Source organism: Artibeus jamaicensis, unplaced genomic scaffold (genome assembly GCF_021234435.1).
Source record: "Artibeus jamaicensis isolate MK-2021 breed Jamaican fruit bat unplaced genomic scaffold, CSHL_Jam_final scaffold_474, whole genome shotgun sequence".
Classification (NCBI taxonomy): Eukaryota; Metazoa; Chordata; class Mammalia; order Chiroptera; family Phyllostomidae; genus Artibeus; species Artibeus jamaicensis.
In genome coordinates this window covers 6,575,570-6,593,712 of record NW_026522046.1, presented here as the reverse complement: position 1 = coordinate 6,593,712, position 18,143 = coordinate 6,575,570, and the positions used below count along the sequence as shown (strand labels likewise).

Genomic DNA, 18,143 nt, shown 5'->3' with positions numbered 1-18,143 from the left:
TGGTAAAAATGAAAAACATGTCTTTTATTTTATGAAAAAACCATACAGACTTTTTGGCCAATATTACTTTCTTGTGTATCCTTTCAGACATATTCTAAAGATTATATATACAAACCCACACTTAAATATTATATATACAAGCCCTGCCTTTTGGTACACTTAAAAGGGAGGAGAGCACATACACACATCACACTTTGTTCTCTCACTTGTGTATCTTAGAAGTCATTCTACATCAATAGCTTTAGAGCTGCCTACTGTTTTTTAAGGGCTACATAACATTTCACTCCATGAGTATACCATAACTGCTGCATCTTCTTAAAGGTTTTATTTCATTTTTAGAGAAGGGGGAAGGAAGGGAGAAAAAGAGGGAGAAAAGCATTTATGGTTGCCTCTCGCACATCCCCAAACAGGGACCTGGCCTGTATCCCAGGCCAAGAAACAAACAGGCAGGAGACCTTTCAGTTCACAAGACGACACCCAAACGATTGAGCCACACCAGTCAGGGATACCACAGCTTCTTCATCCGGTCCTCTGCCAAAGGACGTTAGTTAGTTCCAACTACTTGTTAGCAAAAATCTCCTCAATGACTATCCAGGTACCTAAATGGCTCAAGGTACCTAAACAATATTCAACAACTAAATAAAATGTTAGTCTAATATCAACAACTATCTTTTGGTATTCTGAAAAAAGCAAAACTCCATCAACTATGGCCGGTGAGGACCAAAAGCCAATAGTCTCCACATCTGTGTCTCTGTCTTCTCATCTGCTCAGAAGAGAGTTCCACCAAGCAAGTGATTTTTAATCAGATCAGTAAATCCCTAGTACTCTTAGTAATGAGCTTGGTAATCCGCCATCCTGACCTACTAACCTGTGCAGAAACTCGTGCCCTTTGTTGTAGGCATGGATGGTGGCGAGGCCTTGCACACTGGAGGTGATGTGGGAGAGGAAAGGGGACTGTGTGATATTGTCCAGACGCTTCAGCTCTCGAATCAGGACCCTGAAGAGAGAACGAGTCCTGTGTCAGAGCGCAGAGAGCAACTCCAGCTCCATGCCCTCTGCCCTGGAGGACACGAACCCTTCCTCTTTACCTGGACACAATGTGCAGAACTGCAAAGAGGATGATGAGGGGCGCCACCGCCACCAGGAACCACGGGAAAACCCCTGCGATCATTCCAACACAGAAGAACACCAGGATGACGTTTTGGATGAACATCTCTGCCTGGAAGGGCAGCCGCACGTCAACTGGGGACACGGTAAAGAAACAAGGGTCAGGCTGTGGGGACCCGCAGACGGGAAAGCAGAACCGGAAATGTGAAAACAGAAGACATTCCCCAGAATCCTATCTGATGTTTATGTGTTGTCTTTTAAATAGTCTGATCAAAGAAAAATCTAGAAACCTGGTTGTCCCAATTTTTCCTGTCCCAAGAAAATTTAAGTATTCTTTCTCCCCTGTGCCCTCTCTTGGGTTCACTGTGCTGCCCGATCCCTTTAAACATTTTCCTCTTCACAAAGTAATATACGCATCATTTTTACTCTTACCAAAACCAACATCATGGAATTGGGGTATTTTCGTGCAAATCCCAGATGTACCAATACCCCTAACTTTATAATTTCAGCCTTTTCTCAATTTGTGTGTGTGTGTGTGTGTGTGTGTGTGTGCGCGCGCTGAGCAGAAATGGAGTCACGTCACACATCAGTTCTGTGTACCAGTGATGGCTTTGGTCCCTTGCTCCCTGTGACCAAGGCTTTGCACTGCTTACCAGCATCTGGAATGAACTCCAATGGGGGCAGCACAGTGCAGGAAAAATATTAGCTCTGGGGTCAGAAAGATCTGGGCTCCATGCCTGGTTTTGTTATCTAATAGCTGTACGATGCTGGGCAGATTATTTACCCTTTCTAGACATCCAATTTCTCATACGTTCAGTGGGTGAAGCAGTACTCACTGCATGGGGCTGCTGTGAGGACTAGGATGAGGCATGTGGGATGTTCAGCACACAGTAGGCCCTCAATAAATGGCGGGTGGGTTACTGACAGTCTGGGCTCTGGGAAGTATCTAGGTTCTGGTGCTGACACAGCCCCTGCAGCACCAGAAAACCTGCCAGAGGCTGGCTGTAGGTGTCCAGAAAGCAATGAACTACACCCAGAATAAATATGTTTTGAAATCTCAGATGCCCCTGGTCCAAAGCCTTAATACTAACTCAATCCTCTGAATTTGTTTTCAGGTTAAATAAGATTAAATGAAAACTTAGATGAAAGGTGAAAAATCAGATGGGTCCTCCGCCTGAATTTAAGTTGCATCCTGGGGGAAATGCCCAGACAGCAGTGTTCCTAGAACAGAAACCAGCAGCCACTGCGCTTCTCGAAATCTCAGGTGGACAGATGTGCTTATCCAGAAATGCCATCGAGAAGGCTGGAGGGCACAGCGAGCAGGTGGTGAGCAATACCTTCATCCATGTCTCTGGAAAACCTGTTGAGAATCCTCCCGGTGGGGGTAGTGTCAAAAAACTTCATAGGGCTTCGAAGGATCCTTCGGAACAGCTCATCATGGAGCCGAGAGGAGGCTCGCAGTGTGCCCTAAGGAACAGAGCACAAAGTGATCAGGGGCCCTGGCCCAGGGACATGGGCAGACTCATGGCCCAGGGACCCACCCCCCAAACTGGAGAAGGCCCGATGGCCACAGAGGAAGGTGGGAGCTGTTAGAAAAAGGCCAAGGCTAAAGGGATACAGGTCATTTCAGAGAAGGCCATTATGTTTCAAAGGAGCTCCCCTCTTGCAAATAAACCTGAGAGAGAGCTCTCTCACCAGGGTGCGGCGGAGTGGAGGCTGTCACTGCATACCTTGACAAAGACCACTCCTCGGACGGCTTTCAGGACCAGCATGACCACCATGGAGAGGGCGTAGACACTGGCATAGTACCGCATGTGAGGGTTGTCCTTCATGCTGCTGCTCACAGCGGTCTTGTTCCCGTGAGTCACTGTGGTGTTCTGTTTGGAGGCAAAGCTTGGTGAGGCAGGGCTCCTAAAAACTGCCAAGAACCCCACTAAGGGCCTTTCTCAGCTCAAAGGGAGGGTGCAGGGTAATCACTCTGGGACCTGGTGCAGCAAACACTAGGAGAGCTCTGGCCCCCCCCCACCTTCTCTCTCTTTTTTTAATGGATTTAAGGGCAGGGAGCCCACAGGTGTGCTACTGATCAGCTCTGCCACTTCTTTTTTTAAATTATTTATTTATTTATCTTTAGAAGGGAAGGGAGGGAGAGAGGGAGAGAAACATCAATGTATGGTTGCCTTTGGTGCGTCCCCTGCTGGGAACTGGCCTGCAGGGAACTGGCTTGCAACCCAGGCATGTGCCCCGACTGGGAATTGAAGTGCGATCGCGTGGTTCGCAGGCCCACGCTCAATCCACTGAGCTACACCAGCCAGGGCCAGCTCTACCACTTCTTGAGTTGGTCAGGGAGTAAGTGTCTTGTGAGGTTGCATTAGAGACTCATCTTTTTTATCCTGGGTCGTGACCCTTGTTCAACCAGGGTGAACTTTTAATTAAAAATTGTGTCTTTTAGGCCCTGGCTGGTGTAGCTCAGTGGATTGAGCACGGGCCTGCAAACCAGACAATCACGGTTCAATTCTCAGTCAGGGCACATGCCTGGGTTGCAGGCCGGTTCCCCGCAGGCCAGTTCCCAGCAGGGGACACATGAAAGGCAACCATACATTGATGTTTCTCTCCCTCTCTCCTTCCCTTCCCCTCTAAAGATAAATAAATTTAAAAAAATTGTGTCTTTTAATTAAAAACTAGTTTCCTTAAGCATGGCCAGGAAATATGGACAGATGGCCATATTCTTCAACATATAATTTTCCCACTAATGAATTAACTTACCCCACTTCCTTCCTTGATCCAGTAACTCAACCACCAGTTGCTGAAGGCAGTACTGCCCACGTTCAACATGAAAAGGGATATAATGAACAGGAAAGCCAAGGGGCCCCCCGCAGCCTGGATGTAGACGCCATACACTGACCATGGCACTGAACCCTGCCCCTTCTCTTCCACTTGCACCAGCTGCCCTGGGTGAGAAAGAAAGAAACACGAACTCAGAAGGAAAGAGCCACTTTTCCAAAATTAGGTCGCCTACAAAAGAGCAAAATCAAAGAGAGCTTCTAGTTTCACAAATCAGAATTATTTCCTCTTTATCAGTGCATTCATTCATCCATTCAACATTTACTAAGTACCCCTGTAAACAGGCCCAGGATGAGGTCCTAGAGCAGGGAGGAGGAGTAAGATCAGGCCCCACCCGTGAGATCCACCTGAGGATCCTTCCAAAGTCCATTACATTTGGCTCAATAAGCACATAATGGTACTAAAATGCATTCGATACAAGGCCAGAGCTATATGCAGGGCAGCAGGGAACATCCAGGAGGTGTATCTAACCTACCTGGGGGATGGTGGGGTGGTGAGCAGGGAGGTGTCAGGGAGTCTTTGTGTGTAGTACATACTGCCCCTTGAAGGTCAGTGAGAATCAGCCAGGTGGGGAAATAGGAAGCAGAGGAGATAATGTTAACACTGGCGGAGAGGTGGGGAGACAGCCAGACAGCAAGGACAGATGATGGAACCTGCATGGCTGGAACAGGATGTGTGTGCAGAGAGTGGCAAGGAATGGGGCCAATTAGGCAGGCTGCAGCCAGAAGTACTTGAACATTATCCCTCAGACAGGAACTTCTCAAGAGAATGGGCTCCAGGGGTGTGGAGAGTTGACCCTCCCCCACCCCCGCAGCCCTATTGGGCTAGATGGGCCTGGGGTGGCCAGACCAGTCACCTGCAGCAGACACCCGTCTCCTCCGTGCATCCCAGTGTCCCACACAGATGTCATTTTCTCTGTGAGCCACATCAGGAAAGAGATGAGAAAACACTGCTTTGAAAATGGGAGGAGGCCACCAAAAGACTGTGCAGGAAGGTGAGCTGGTTGGTCCCGTTTTCCGCTCTATCTCCCAACTGTCAGCATGGCACACAGACAGCTGGGACACTGGGCGGGAATGAAAAAGGCCACACCAGGGTCATGGCCTTGGAGTGGAGTCTCAGGAGGCACACACACGGGAGGAGAGATTCGGGGATGGCTCCCAGGTGAGGCCAGGTGAGGCCAGGTGAGTGATGCTGAGATGAGACTACAGGGAAAGGGACTGACAGGAGACTCCTTTCTCTCATCACACACCTTTAACTGCCTTGGAACAAGCCGCACAGGCCGGGGGCACTTTAACAGTTGCAGGTGTCCAGGCTGAGTGGCTGCGTAGATAAGAACAAATATTCCCTAAGGATATTCTGGTTTTATACTGCCTCTGGCAGGAACTGACAGGTGTCTCCGTCTTGTGCTGTGTTTGCTCAGTGTGTATGTAAATAAGCTATCTGAAGTCACGCCTGAGTTCAAAATTGAAATCTGGTTTATTAAAAGAAAAAAAAAGAGGCAGAGAATGGTAAACTAGGAGGCTCAACTCCTAACACCAAACACCTGTTGCAGTTTTACGACCAAAGAAGTGAAAACAGCGGCAACCCCAGGATTCAAAACCTCAAATACTTCAAACCTCAGGCTCCAAGCCTCAGGTGAGGAGGTGACACAAGAGAAAGAGAACTTCAAAACAGGCCTGTGGGGGCCAGGGCTGGGGGTGGGCAGGGGACTGAGTGGGAAAGGGAAAAAATACAATAAAAAATAAATAAAGTTGAAAAAAACTAAACACAAAACAGGACTGCATTCATTGGAGGGGAGAGAAGGTGGCAAACTGACTTGCAATTAAAATTCACCACAATGAAAATATCGGCTGTAAATCACTTCTTTCTCCCGAGACTTGTTCCAGTTAAGATACAGCGCTGAAAGACCAGGATTGTGCACAGGGAGCGGCAGGTGGGGAAAGCCCTAGGGGTCACTCCTTCCCATGGCTCTGGGCCAGTCTCCGAGGAGTGTGCCATTCTAACCGGGGGCTGCTGAGAACACAGGAACCCTTGGAGCTGGAACCCCTTTGCCGTGGTTGGCACTGACTTTGAAAGAGCAGAGGTGAATCACAGGAAGGAAGGATATACTTCTGCCCACCATTCGGTCTTCCCGTATGCAGGTGACTCAGCTACCATTACCTGTACCTGCCCGGCCCTGCCCTGCGTGGGAGGAGATAGGATCAAAAGGCTTTCTGATTGCCTTGGTCTGTTGTTAAGGAAACAGAAGGTGCCTCTGGGTCTCCTGATATTAAGGAAGAATTCTGTTATTGCAGGAATATAAGGCCAGATACTCTGCAAGCACACAGTGCTGTCAAACATCATGAATCACACATGGTGCAACTGCCGACATGCTTTAATGACAAATCTAAAATCTCAGAAAAGGTCATTACCTTCCTCTGGCTTTACTGCTTTCTCCTTCTTTACTGATCCGGTTTTAGGACCCTTGTCTTGCGATTTCTTCTGTGAGCCACTGGTTTCCTTTTTGGAATTAATCTAATATTTAAAAAAAAGTGTCTCCAGTTATGACACAGCCATTCAGACAAATGTTCACAGTCATACTACAGGATCATCTATCAAGGGGCTGCTATTACTGAAGAGAGACACATCCGACTTCTTAATAGGGCCACCGACACTTCTTTCTTGTACTTTCTCAACTCCTTCGGTCTTTGAGACCTGGGTTCCTACCCTGTTGACATTGCTCTCAAAGTCACAGAAGCCCCAAACTCCCAACACAGCAGTAGCCTTTCTGTCCTCATTTACTCCTACTGGTCCAAAGGGTTAGGCAGGGGTCATTTCCATTCCTCCCGTCTCTGATCCTCACATCACTGAATAAACTCAGAGATGTCCCACTGCCACCACAGGACACCCTCCGACTCTCCAGTTTGGCTTTGGGAGACCTCCACATTCGGGCCCCCGCCTACCTGCAAGTTCCTCTCCCCTTCCTGGGGCTGCTCCTCTGATTTCCCGCCATTCCCCCTATCACCATGACTTCCCACTTCTGTTCCTTTGTCCACACTGGTTCTTCACTGGGAATGACCCTCCCCTTGTCCCAAGGCAGTCACAGGCACCCCCAGAGTCAAATCTTACACCCTCCCTGAGGCCACTCCAAACTGTCTAGGCAACTTGTTAGTAGGAGTCTATCAACAGCACAGTTGCGGTAAATGTGATCTGGTGCAAGAGCACAGCACCCTGGTCTTCCCTAGGACACAGTGGAGGTTGGGGGGCGGGGTGGGGATGATGTCTCACTCACGGTTATAACTCACACAGGGCCTAATACCCAGAACCTCCCCTAACAGGGCACAGAGGAACTTAGTGAGCATTCATCAAATAGAACCTGAGAGATTAGGAACTATTTAATGTTCTCCTAGATTACGCTTATATCTTTATACAGAAAATTCTCTTAACATAGTTTACTACATTGCATTCTATGTCATGGTCACCCTCATTACCGTGGGTTGCTCTCCAACTAGACTTTTAAAATTGACAGTGAAAAAAATCACAAGACGTATAAAATTTAGAGCCACACCTGGAACACAAGTCAGGACTCTAAATTCTATAGTTACTGCCATACATGAATAAATGCACTGTCTAAAAAGAAAATTACTATTTGCTGACCACTTACTAGAGTAAGGACATTACATGTTTCATTTAATTGATGCAACAAATTAATTAAATGGCAGGTCCCAGCCCCTTTTTCAGATGAGGAGATGGAAGCTCAGGAGAGCTAAGCGACAAACTAAAAGCATGGTCCTCCACTACAGCTCATCGACTCTCGAAGTCTACTGTCCTGTGGACGTTTTACGTTTTACCTTCTCTTCCTCTCATTTCCCCTCCACGTCTACAGTGAGGAGAACTAACCAGGAGAGTACTCTGAGGGTCACAGGGAGCAACCATTAACCCAAATCTGCATCAGGGCGTCTCTATGGAAGTCACTGATGCCACTTGGAATGTCTGAGTTACTCCAAAAGGCCAAAAACAAATCGGTCCCAAACAGTCAGTTGTACTGTACCTGAAATCAGACAGGATGACACCCAAATGTTCCCAGAAACGATCCCAATAATTTCCTGCTTTTATCCCTCTCAGCCAAATGACCTGATAGCTAAGAAAAAAGCTTCTGGCCCAGCCTGAGTGTACCCCTAGGACCCAAGATGACCACCCAATAAGGAGTTTGTATGAGAGCAGGTTGGTGAGAAGGAAGCACAAGCTCCTTGGCTGACTGTAAGTTAAGTCCACCCTCATGTTTGCCTAACTCAGAGCCAAGAGTAAAGCCATGGAAAACTGCCATCTTTCTGTGTGGCCACGGTGGGCAGGGCAGAGTGGCAGAGAGAGCACTTTAGAGTCAAAGTGTCCTTGTTAGTGTTAAAAAGAAACGGCCAGACTTCTGGCCAGGATGGAGGCGTAGGTGGAAACACTGTACCTCCTTGCACAACCAAAAGTAAGGACAACAAAAATTTAGAAACAAAAACACAACCAGAACAGACAGAAAATTGAACTGTACGGAAGTCTGACAACCATTTAACCAGACAGTAGGAGGGGCGGATTTGGCGGCCGGCAGAGAGGGGTCACGGCAGAAAAAGGCAGTGGCAGCCAGAGCTGGGAGTGCAGGTGGCACAGGGCTGATTGCAGGCACACATTCGAGCCCAGATAAACTAGGCAAAAACAGGCAGTGAGACAGACCATGCAACCCAGGGCCCCAGAGATGGGAAATAAAGCCTAAAAGCACCAATTGAAAAGGTGCCGGCCTGTGGAAAAGGAAGCAGCAGAAGGGACTGAAATCCGAGAGATCCTGGAACAGGCGCCATTGCCCCTCTCTGACCCCACCCCCACATATAGCATCACAACCCAGCAACTGGGTTGCCCCAACCTGGTGAACACCTAAGGCTTCGCCACTTATCTGTAACAGGAGCAACCTGACCAAAAATTGCTCAGTCAGAAGAACAAATCAACCTGGCTGGTGTAGCTCAGTAGATTGAGCACAGGCCTGCGAACCAGAGTATTGCAGTTCAATTCCCAGTCAGGGCACATGCCTGGGTTGCAGGCCAGTTCCCAGCAGGGGACACATGAGAGGCAACCATACATTGATATCTCTCCCTCTCTCCTTCCCTTCCCCTCTAAAGATAAATAAATTAAATCTTAAAAAAAAAAAAAAGAACAAATCAAAGCCCCAGAGCCAATACTTTTTAAAAAAAATTTAAATTTTATTTATCCTTAGAGAGGAAGTGAAGGAGAGAGGGAGAGAAATATCAATGTGTGGTTGCCTCCCGTGTGTCCCCTGCTGGGAACTGGCCTGCAACCCAGGCATGTGCCCTGACTGGGAATCGAACCACAATCCTTTGGTTCGCAGACCTGCGCTCAATCCACTGAGCTATACCAGCCAGGGCAAAGATTTTATCCATTTCTCTTTTTTAAAGATTTTATTTATTTATCTTTAGAAGAGAAGGAAAGAAATGAGGGAGAGAAATATCAATGTATGGTTACCTCTTGTGCATCCCCTGCTGGGAACTGGCCTGCAACCTAGGCATGTGCCCTGCCTGGGAATTGAACCGCGATCCTCCGGTTTGCAGGCCTGCGCTCAATCTACTGAGCTATACCAGCCAGGGTCAGAACCAATACTTTTAAGTGACCAAGAGATAGCCAACCTATTAGCTGCACAGTTCAAAACACTGGTGATCAGGATGCTCACAGAACTGGTTGCTTTTGGTAGCAAATTAGAAGAACAAATGAAGGCTACACTAAGTGAAATGAAGGAAAATGCACAGGAAACCAATAGTGATGGAAAGGAAACTGGGACTCAAATCAATGGAGTGCACCAGAAGGAAGAAGAAAACAACCAATCAAAAAAGAATGAAGACACAAAAATTCAAAAAAAATGAGGAGAGGCTTAGGAACTTCCAGGACATCTTTAAATATTCCAACATCTGAATTATAGGGGTACCAGAAGGGGAAGAAGAGCAACAATGGAAAAGTTATTTGATCAAATAATAAAGGAGAATTTCCCCAATCTGGCAAAGGAAATAGACTTTCAGGAAATCCAGGAAGCTCAGAGTCTCAAAGAAGTTGGACCCAAGAAGGAACACACCAAGGCACATCATCATTACATTAGCCAAGATTAAAATGAAGGAGAGAATCCTAGAAGCAGCAAGAGATAAGGGACAGTCACCTACAAAGGAATTCCCATCAGACTGTCAGCTGATTTCTCAAAAGAGACCTTACAGGCAAGAAGGGGCTGGAAAGAAGTATTCCAAGTCATGAAAGGATAGGACCTACATCCAAGATTGCTCTATTCAGCAGAGCTTTCATTTAGAATGGAAGGGCAGATAAAGTGCTTCTCAGATAAGGTCAAGTTCAAGGAGTTCATCATCACCAAGCCCTTACTATATGAAATGTTAAAGGGACTTATCTAAGTAAAAGAAGATAAAAAATACGAACAGTGAATGAACAGCAAACTCACAGTTATTAACAACCACACCTAAAATAAAAGCAAACTAAGTGAACACCTAAAACAGGAGTGGAACCACAGAAATGGAGATCGCATGGAGGGTTAGCAACAGGGGAGTGGGAGGAGGAGAAGGGGGGAGAAGGTACAGAGAATAAGTAGCATAGATGGTGGGTAGAACATAGGGAGAGGGCAAGAATAGTATAGGAAATGCAGAAGCTAAAGAACTTATGACACATGGAGCAGAGGAAGCAGAGGAAGGTGGGTGGGAGAAGGTGTGCAGGGTGGAGGGGAATGAAGAGGGGGAAATGGGACAACTGTAATGGCATAATCAATAAAATATATTTAAAAAAAAAGAAACGGCCAAAATGGAGTCACTTTTGCTAAGCCACACCAGGACTTGGTACCTAACCTAAGTGCAGTTTTATCCTCTCCTAGGAGTAGGTCTGGAATTTCCTGATCAACATTAGTAAGGCAAAGTGCCTGATAAAACCCTCTGCCTTCCCCTAAGGGAAAACAAACTTTGCATGAAATAATCCACTCTTTTAAATCTCCTTGCCCCATCTTCTTTCTGTCTAAGGAAACTTTTTATTTTGTAACACTCCTGGGAGCATCCTTCTAAATTGCTAGTTAGGTTGCTGCTCAATTCACGAATCACTCAATAAAGCTAATTAAATCTTCAAATTTACTGGGTCGAAGTTTCCGATTTAACACTAGTGAGATGCTTAACTCTTCTGAGCTTCCATTTCCTCAGCTGTAAAAGTGAGGAACGATCGACCCTATGTTGCTACAGAGCTCTGTTTAAATGACTAACTAGGACGACATCTGTGACGCGTCCACTCCAGCAACGAGGACACAACTGTTGTGAGTGCCAAGTCAGCAGCCTGGACACCACGGGTCCACGGGTTATTTTCAAATGCATACAATGTTTAATTTCTCCTTCCTGGCTCCTTAGTCACTTGTTTATTAAAAAAGGAGCTTCATATGCTTCAATCAGGATTGAGGGAGTTTTTGAAATGAAACTGTAATTGAACAACACACTGTGGACCCTATAAAAAATTTCACTGAGAGGAACTTCGCAGAGTGACCTAAACATTAATTCCTAATTCCTAACTGGGCAAGTCTCTTGGGTACTAATGCCCCAGGCCTGTACCTTCTTTGGTAAAAGCTTTAAACCGGCCCTGTCCATTGTCCTTGAGCATCTAGGTTAACGAAGCTTTGAAATGCCAGAGTAATCCCGTTCCCCAGACCCCTGTACAGCTCAACTGCCCTAGAGAGAAGTATCATCTAGTTAACTGTTATGTAATCTAATCTCTGCCTTGCTCCCCCCATATAATCTTCTCTAAACTCCTTCCTTAATTCCAAATGCATAAAAGAAACTGCGAACTGTCATTCTCCAGAGCATTTGAGATCTTACTTCCCAGCAATGTCATCCGTATGGTTCAAATAAGCTCATACAAACTCTCTACAGGTTTGGTCGTTTCTGAACCTGGCAACACACAGAGCCCACATTGTTCCTCCCCGTCACTGCCTTGTTAACAAGTTCTCCATGACAGAAGAACTCGGCTCGCCAGCCCCACAGCCCTGCTCTCCTAGACTAGAACTAGCATGTAAACTAAAGCACAGCAGGCTGGCTGTCAGAGAATAGGGCCCTGCCTGTAAGACACGGGCACTGAATTCAGCCGCCATCCGGCTGTCTTAGTAAGGTCACACCTCCCTGGTGAGAAAGGTGGCGATGCGAACAAACGCCATGTGCTTCTTACCTCAACTGGGGGTGTCTCCCCCAGCAACAGGTTATTAAAAATGGTGGCATAGTCACCATTTAGATTCATCAATTCCTCATGCGTGCCCCTTTCTGTAATGCAGCCCTCTTTCATGAAGATCACTTTGTCGCAGTCAGCCAGGTACTAGAGGTAAGGGCAGGGATAACACAGTGTTGTTGATATTTGTGCAAATAGTACGATCACTCAGACCTCAGTCTAGTGGTTCTCACTTGGAAGCGATGGAGCCCGCCAGCAGACATCTGGCACTATCTGGAGACACTGCTGGTTGTCACAACCTGGGGAGGGGGAGGTGCCACTGCCACCTAGTGGGATAGAAGCCAGGAATACCCAGGACAGCCCCCCACAGCAAAGAGCTATCTGACCCACAATGTCAACAGTACCAAGATTGTGAACCCACTTTAGTTTATTATGTTTTGTGATGTAGTTCATGCAGTTCCTCCAGTTTTTGATATAAATCTACTGGTGGAGCCACAGGAGCCTTGCATTAAACTTCACCCCCTTTTACTACACTCAGGAGTACATGTGTTTACTGACTTTCTGTGGCAGAACAGGGGGTTAACCCCCAAAGCTGACAACACAGGCAAAGCAGGTGGCAACACTCTTGAACTGCTCTCTACAGCAGCTGCTTGTCATGGAATGACAGGGGGAGAAGACCTTGTTTTCCCTAAACCAGTCCCACTTAAATTAACATACTACTTTCCAGACGATCTCAGACCCAAATTCTATTTTCAGCCTACCCCTTCTACTTACTGACTTCTATATAGAAGCTAACTTCTATGTAGATCCACTCCAAGGATCTCTGCCATCTGGTGCACTGGTACAACAAAGTTTTATTGTTACAATGGGCCAGTCAGCTATTTGCTGAGTTCATAAATAGTCATGGTTCCAGAATTTCTAGGACACCACAAAGGTACCAAGAAGGACTAAGCGCTACTCGCTGGTTCTGATTTCTCAAGCCACTGTGGGCAGCCTGGGGAAGGAAGAAAGCACCATACCTGTAATTGGTGGGTAACGAAGAGAACTGTCTTGGACTTGAGGTGCTTCTGAATAGCACTGTTGAAGATGTGGTTGCCCACATGGGCATCTAAGGCACTGAGGGGGTCATCCAGGATGTAGATGTCCCGGTCACTGTACAAGGCCCGGGCAAGGCTGATCCTTTGGCGCTGCCCACCACTCAGGTTGGCTCCTCGCTCACCAATCTACAGGAGCCCAGAAAGCACAGTGAGGCCGCCAACTCAAGTTCAGAACTGGGCTTAGTGATCATCCCAGTCACTGCTCCTCTCCTCCCCCTCAAACGGCTCCTTCTACTTAACTCCCCACCTGGGTGAGCAGCCGCTATGATCCACCAGGGCCCACACCGGACCTGGAAGAATCAGCCCAGATGCCTCCTCCTTTCCCACAACCAGCTGGTTACTGATCAGTCCTACCTCTGGCCTTGCCACTCCCCATGGACACCACTTTCCTGTCCATTTTCTATGGGCAGAATGAGCTTTCCAAAACACAAAGCTGACCATGTCCCACCCTAACTTAAAACTCTGCAAGGGTCCAGGACAGAATCTAAATAACCAAACGTGGTGCACGAAGCAGCTTCCCCAGCAGCTCCCAGCTTCCTCGGCAATCCCCTGGCACACCCTGGGATCCAAGCCATTTTAAATACTGTACATATTACAGACACATGTAACTGTTATCATGCCTTCTCCTGTACTGTATCTGTTCACTTTTGGCATCCTCTCCTCTACCAAACACGTCTGCCTCTTATTCCCTCATACTCAAAAGAGAGGGGCCTCTTTCATCAGCTTATGTTGTGCCTCGCGTGTATCTCATCTTGTCAACTATAAGCTTTCTGAGGGTGCATGTGACTGTCCTGTTTATTTACAGTCCCAATGCCCAGGAGAGTCTGCAAGTGTTGCTGGCACACAGCAAGCACCTGATAAATGTTCCCTGATAAATGGACAGATGAATACATCTGTTACCAAGTGGTGTTACCAAGTGGTGACTGGCTTTGTAATATTAAAAAATCTTGTCCTTAAAAAAACATTCAGCTAATTCAAAGGTTTGCAAACTTGAGCAGGGATCAGAATTACCAGCAGGGCTTGTCAAAACAGGTGGTTGGGCCTCACTGCTAGTTTCGGGAGTTCTGGAGTGGAGGCTGGTCATTTTCATTTCTAACCAGTTCTCAGTGTCACTGACATTGCAGATCTGGATTAGCCTGTACACTAATCAACACATTCACCAAATGTGGTTTGAGGAATTTTACTGAAATCAACAGAATAAAAGCACCTGCCCCAGAGACTTCTGGAGCTGGTCAGGGAGATGTCTCAGGACTCAGAACGCCAGTTCCCAAGGTGCCCCTATGGGAACCACGCCCAGGCAGGGAGCCACAGATGGGTTTGTGTGGCAACCTCTTTCTACCTCTCCTTTTCTAAAAAAAATATTTTATTTATTTATTTTTAAAGAGAGGAAAAGGGAGGGAAAAACGTTAATGAAGAGAGAGAAACAGCAATAGGTTGCCTCTTGCACGTGCCCTGACCAGGGACCGAACCTGCAACCCAGGAGTGTGCCCTGACCGGGAATTGAACAAGGGCAACGGGGGCAACCTTTCCCTTTGAGGGACGACGCCCAACCCACTGAGCCACCTCAGTCAGGGCGGCAGCGGCCTCCTTTCTAAAGGAAGGGGGCTCTCCACAGACTGCATCCGGGTAAGCAGGTTGGCAGAACGCAGTTCAGGGAAGAAGCTCAATATGTACATGCTCGACTCACGGTTTCAAAAGTGAACAGTTCAGAAACCAGTAACTCTGAACCAGCAACGAGCTATTGTTATCCACCTGACATATGAAATATTGACAAGCTTAAAACCCAGGGTGTTGATATCCCTGCCCTACAGCACACATGCTTGCCTAACATAAAGTCCCAGTGAAAGTGAATCTCACTGTGTAGGCTCATTTCCCATGTATTTGAGATGCACTCCTAGGAGGCGGCTCTGGCATAGCCCTGACGCCCACTTCCAGAATCCTCTCTGCTAAGTACACACCCAGTCAGGACCACAAAGCTTGTACCTCAGTCAGGTCACTGTTGGGAAGAATGGCCAGGTCGGGCCTCAGGCAGCAGCTGTTCAGCACAGAGTTGTACCTGAAGGACATAAAGAGACTCAGCATCAGGGACGTGGCTGGGGCAGAGCCTGCTGACTTGGGCTGCCTTGCGTCTCACGTGGCCAAGACAGAAAGCATGGAAACCAAACACTCCTTGCCTTTCTTCATCAAATTCCTTCCCAAACAGGATGTTGTCTCTCAGAGTGGCATTGAGGATCCAGGCCTGCTGGGCCACGTAAGCGAAGGTTCCACTGGCTGCGATGCTGCCCTCCAGGAGTGTCATCTGCGGAGACGGACACCATCCGATGGTGTCATAATGCAAAACCACCACTCTAAGCCAACAGAAGCCCCCACATTCCACAGTGAAGTTGAAAATTTTGGCAATTTCCTTGGATGCTTTTTGGACCCCAAACCAGACTTCACCTTTGTTCCACAGAGCTACAGCAGCAAAGAAAATCAAACTCTCTCTGCTGGTTCGCTCAAGTCATGGGAACCCAGTACAACCCATGATCTGAACGAGCCAGCACTTCATTGAGCAACCTATAAGCTACTTTATATCCTTCCTTCCTAACTGCAAACTGTTTTAATTAAGGGAAGCACAGGCAGAAGGCCCTTTCAGAATCCCCTGGGGAGGATGCTATAAGGATTTACAGCCTCAACTTCAGGGCAGGCCAGTTCATCTCCGGAATTAATCCAGGCTACTGGCTGGATCAGCTGACACTGAAAAATGAGGACCAAAGGGAAAAAACTTCCAGTTAGACATCAACTAATATTCAGAGAATCTGTACAATGATGGCGACCCCACCCCACCAACATGAAGAAAGTACATGATGAGCCATTCGCTTTGAATTGCCTTCTTAGTCACAGCAGTTGATAGGAATTGATTTACCCATTCTATCTTCATTCAGGATTCCTTTTGGGACTGACACTTACAATCTGTCTTGGGTCGGGGCTGTTACTAGTTTGGCCAAAAAGTCCGTTAGGTTTTTCCCCAGACGATGGCTCTGATATGCTTAGTTGTCCCTGACTTCATGTAAAACAATTTTGTTAGATTGTATTGTGACAGCTATCATTATGCGTTGAAAAAAGTCTATCAAAACTGGTGAATTTTTGTACAGCCATTTTCATATTGAAGATGGAAGAAGATACGCCACATTTTCGGCGTATTGTACTTTATCATTTTAAGAAAAGGTAAAAATGCAACTGAAACACACAAAAAGATTTGTGCAGTGTATGGAGAAGGTGCTGTGACTGATTGAACATGTCAAAAAGTTTGAGAAGTTTCTTAGTACTATTAAGATTTGGGCCAAATAACTCTTTGCTGTGAGGCTGTCTTACTCACTGGAAGATGTTTAGCAGCACCCCTGGCCCCTGCCCACTAGAAGCCAACAGTGGGAGAGAGCCGACATTGCTATTAAGGGGTGGGGATAGAGTGGGGGAAGGGGGAGGAGAGTTGCAGAAAAGGGTTCATTTTCTTTCTACCTTTCCTGATTCTCTCCAGGAAATAAATTCATTCTTTCTGAGACTATTCCAAAGCAGAGTCCAGAGAAAGAAGCAAAAAATGCCAAGGACAATAAACAAAATCTTACCTGGCCTAAAATGGCTGAAATGAGAGATGTTTTTCCACTTCCCACACTGCCACAGATTCCAACAAGTTTACCCTGGAAAAAACCAGAGCGAGAGGGAGGTCATTAAAGGACTACCGGCCACTCATCTCCGGGGACCTCCGACTTCTTCGAGGAAAAACACATTAATTACAGTCCATCAATATGGAAACTGCCTTCCTGAGCACCAAGCAAGTCCCTGACCTCTACTCCCCCGCCAGCCACCTGCTCCATAGGGGCTTCAAAAGGATCGGGCACCTTTCCTACTTTGTTGGTAATCCGTGTTTTTTTTATTGTTTACTTGGTTGTTATTTTTGGAAGAGAGAACTCAAAAAATTATTTTACTATGATTTTTTTCTTCAGGGCCTATAAATTATTTTCAATAAAAACTGTGTGTACTATTGCTTCCATTTTTTTCCTGTTAAACATTTCCAAGAATCTGAGGAGTATCTCTGCCCATTCCTACATAAGAATGGAAAAGCAAGCCTGTAATTAACTGAAAATCCTCAGGCAAAATAAATGAGTTCTCAATGGGCATTGTTAAAAGTTCTTAAGAACAGATGATTTTAACATGGCCATCTGTTTAGCAACCTTGTACTGAATGAAGTCTTACAGCAAAGGAAGGAATGAAGAGTGGTGGTGCAGAAAGAGCACGGACTCCGGCCCTGACTGGTGTGGCTCATTGGATTGGGTGCCAGCCTGCGAACCAAAGAGTCACCAGTTCGATTCCCAGTCAGGGCACATGCCTGGGTTGCTGGCCTGATTCCTGGTTAGGGGTGTGTGAGAGGCAACTGATCCATGTATCTCTGGCACAGTGACGTTTCTCTCCCTTTCTCCTTCCCTTCCCCTCTCTCTAAAAAAAAAAACAATAAACAAAAAGAAAGAGCACAGACTCTGGAGGCAGAGAGGTCTTGCTCTGAATATCAATACCACTAGCATTTGCCAATTATTTGATCTTTGCCTTGTTACTTAAAACTAATGCTGTCTCTCTCTCGAGGGGCTTTGAGCAGCTTGAGGAACGGAGTTACCCTTGTAGAAGCAAGTAGTGTCCAGTACTTAATAAAAATATGTGGCACAAAATGTTTGAGGTGGTCCCAGAGTTTGAGAGATTACAGCCTGGTAGTAATGAGAGGACCCAAACCACAGGTTCAGTCTCCGCTCCAGTTAGGTTTTCACAAAGAAAACGCTGTTCTGATGACTAAAAGGTGACTGAAGAAGAGAGCACCAGTGAAGTGAGTGAAGATACTGGAAAACATTAAGT

At 46.7% G+C, this 18,143-nt stretch overlaps 1 protein-coding gene across 4 annotated transcripts in view; it reads right to left on the bottom strand.

Annotated features, from left to right (window-relative positions):
* The window catches only part of ABCC5 (ATP binding cassette subfamily C member 5), an 84,177-nt gene that overhangs the window by 18,892 nt on the left and 47,142 nt on the right, over window positions 1-18,143 (bottom strand). For all 4 annotated transcript variants that reach the window (XM_053657657.1, XM_037154830.2, XM_053657660.1 and 1 more), the window contains 11 exons: window positions 16,868-16,939; window positions 15,437-15,561; window positions 15,246-15,318; window positions 13,185-13,388; window positions 12,169-12,312; window positions 6,360-6,462; window positions 3,871-4,055; window positions 2,838-2,984; window positions 2,445-2,574; window positions 1,089-1,242; window positions 869-997 (listed from right to left, as the gene is read on the bottom strand). In XM_053657657.1, the coding sequence (XP_053513632.1) occupies window positions 869-997; window positions 1,089-1,242; window positions 2,445-2,574; window positions 2,838-2,984; window positions 3,871-4,055; window positions 6,360-6,462; window positions 12,169-12,312; window positions 13,185-13,388; window positions 15,246-15,318; window positions 15,437-15,561; window positions 16,868-16,939 (1,466 nt within the window). The remainder of the gene's footprint in view (window positions 1-868; window positions 998-1,088; window positions 1,243-2,444; window positions 2,575-2,837; window positions 2,985-3,870; window positions 4,056-6,359; window positions 6,463-12,168; window positions 12,313-13,184; window positions 13,389-15,245; window positions 15,319-15,436; window positions 15,562-16,867; window positions 16,940-18,143) is intronic.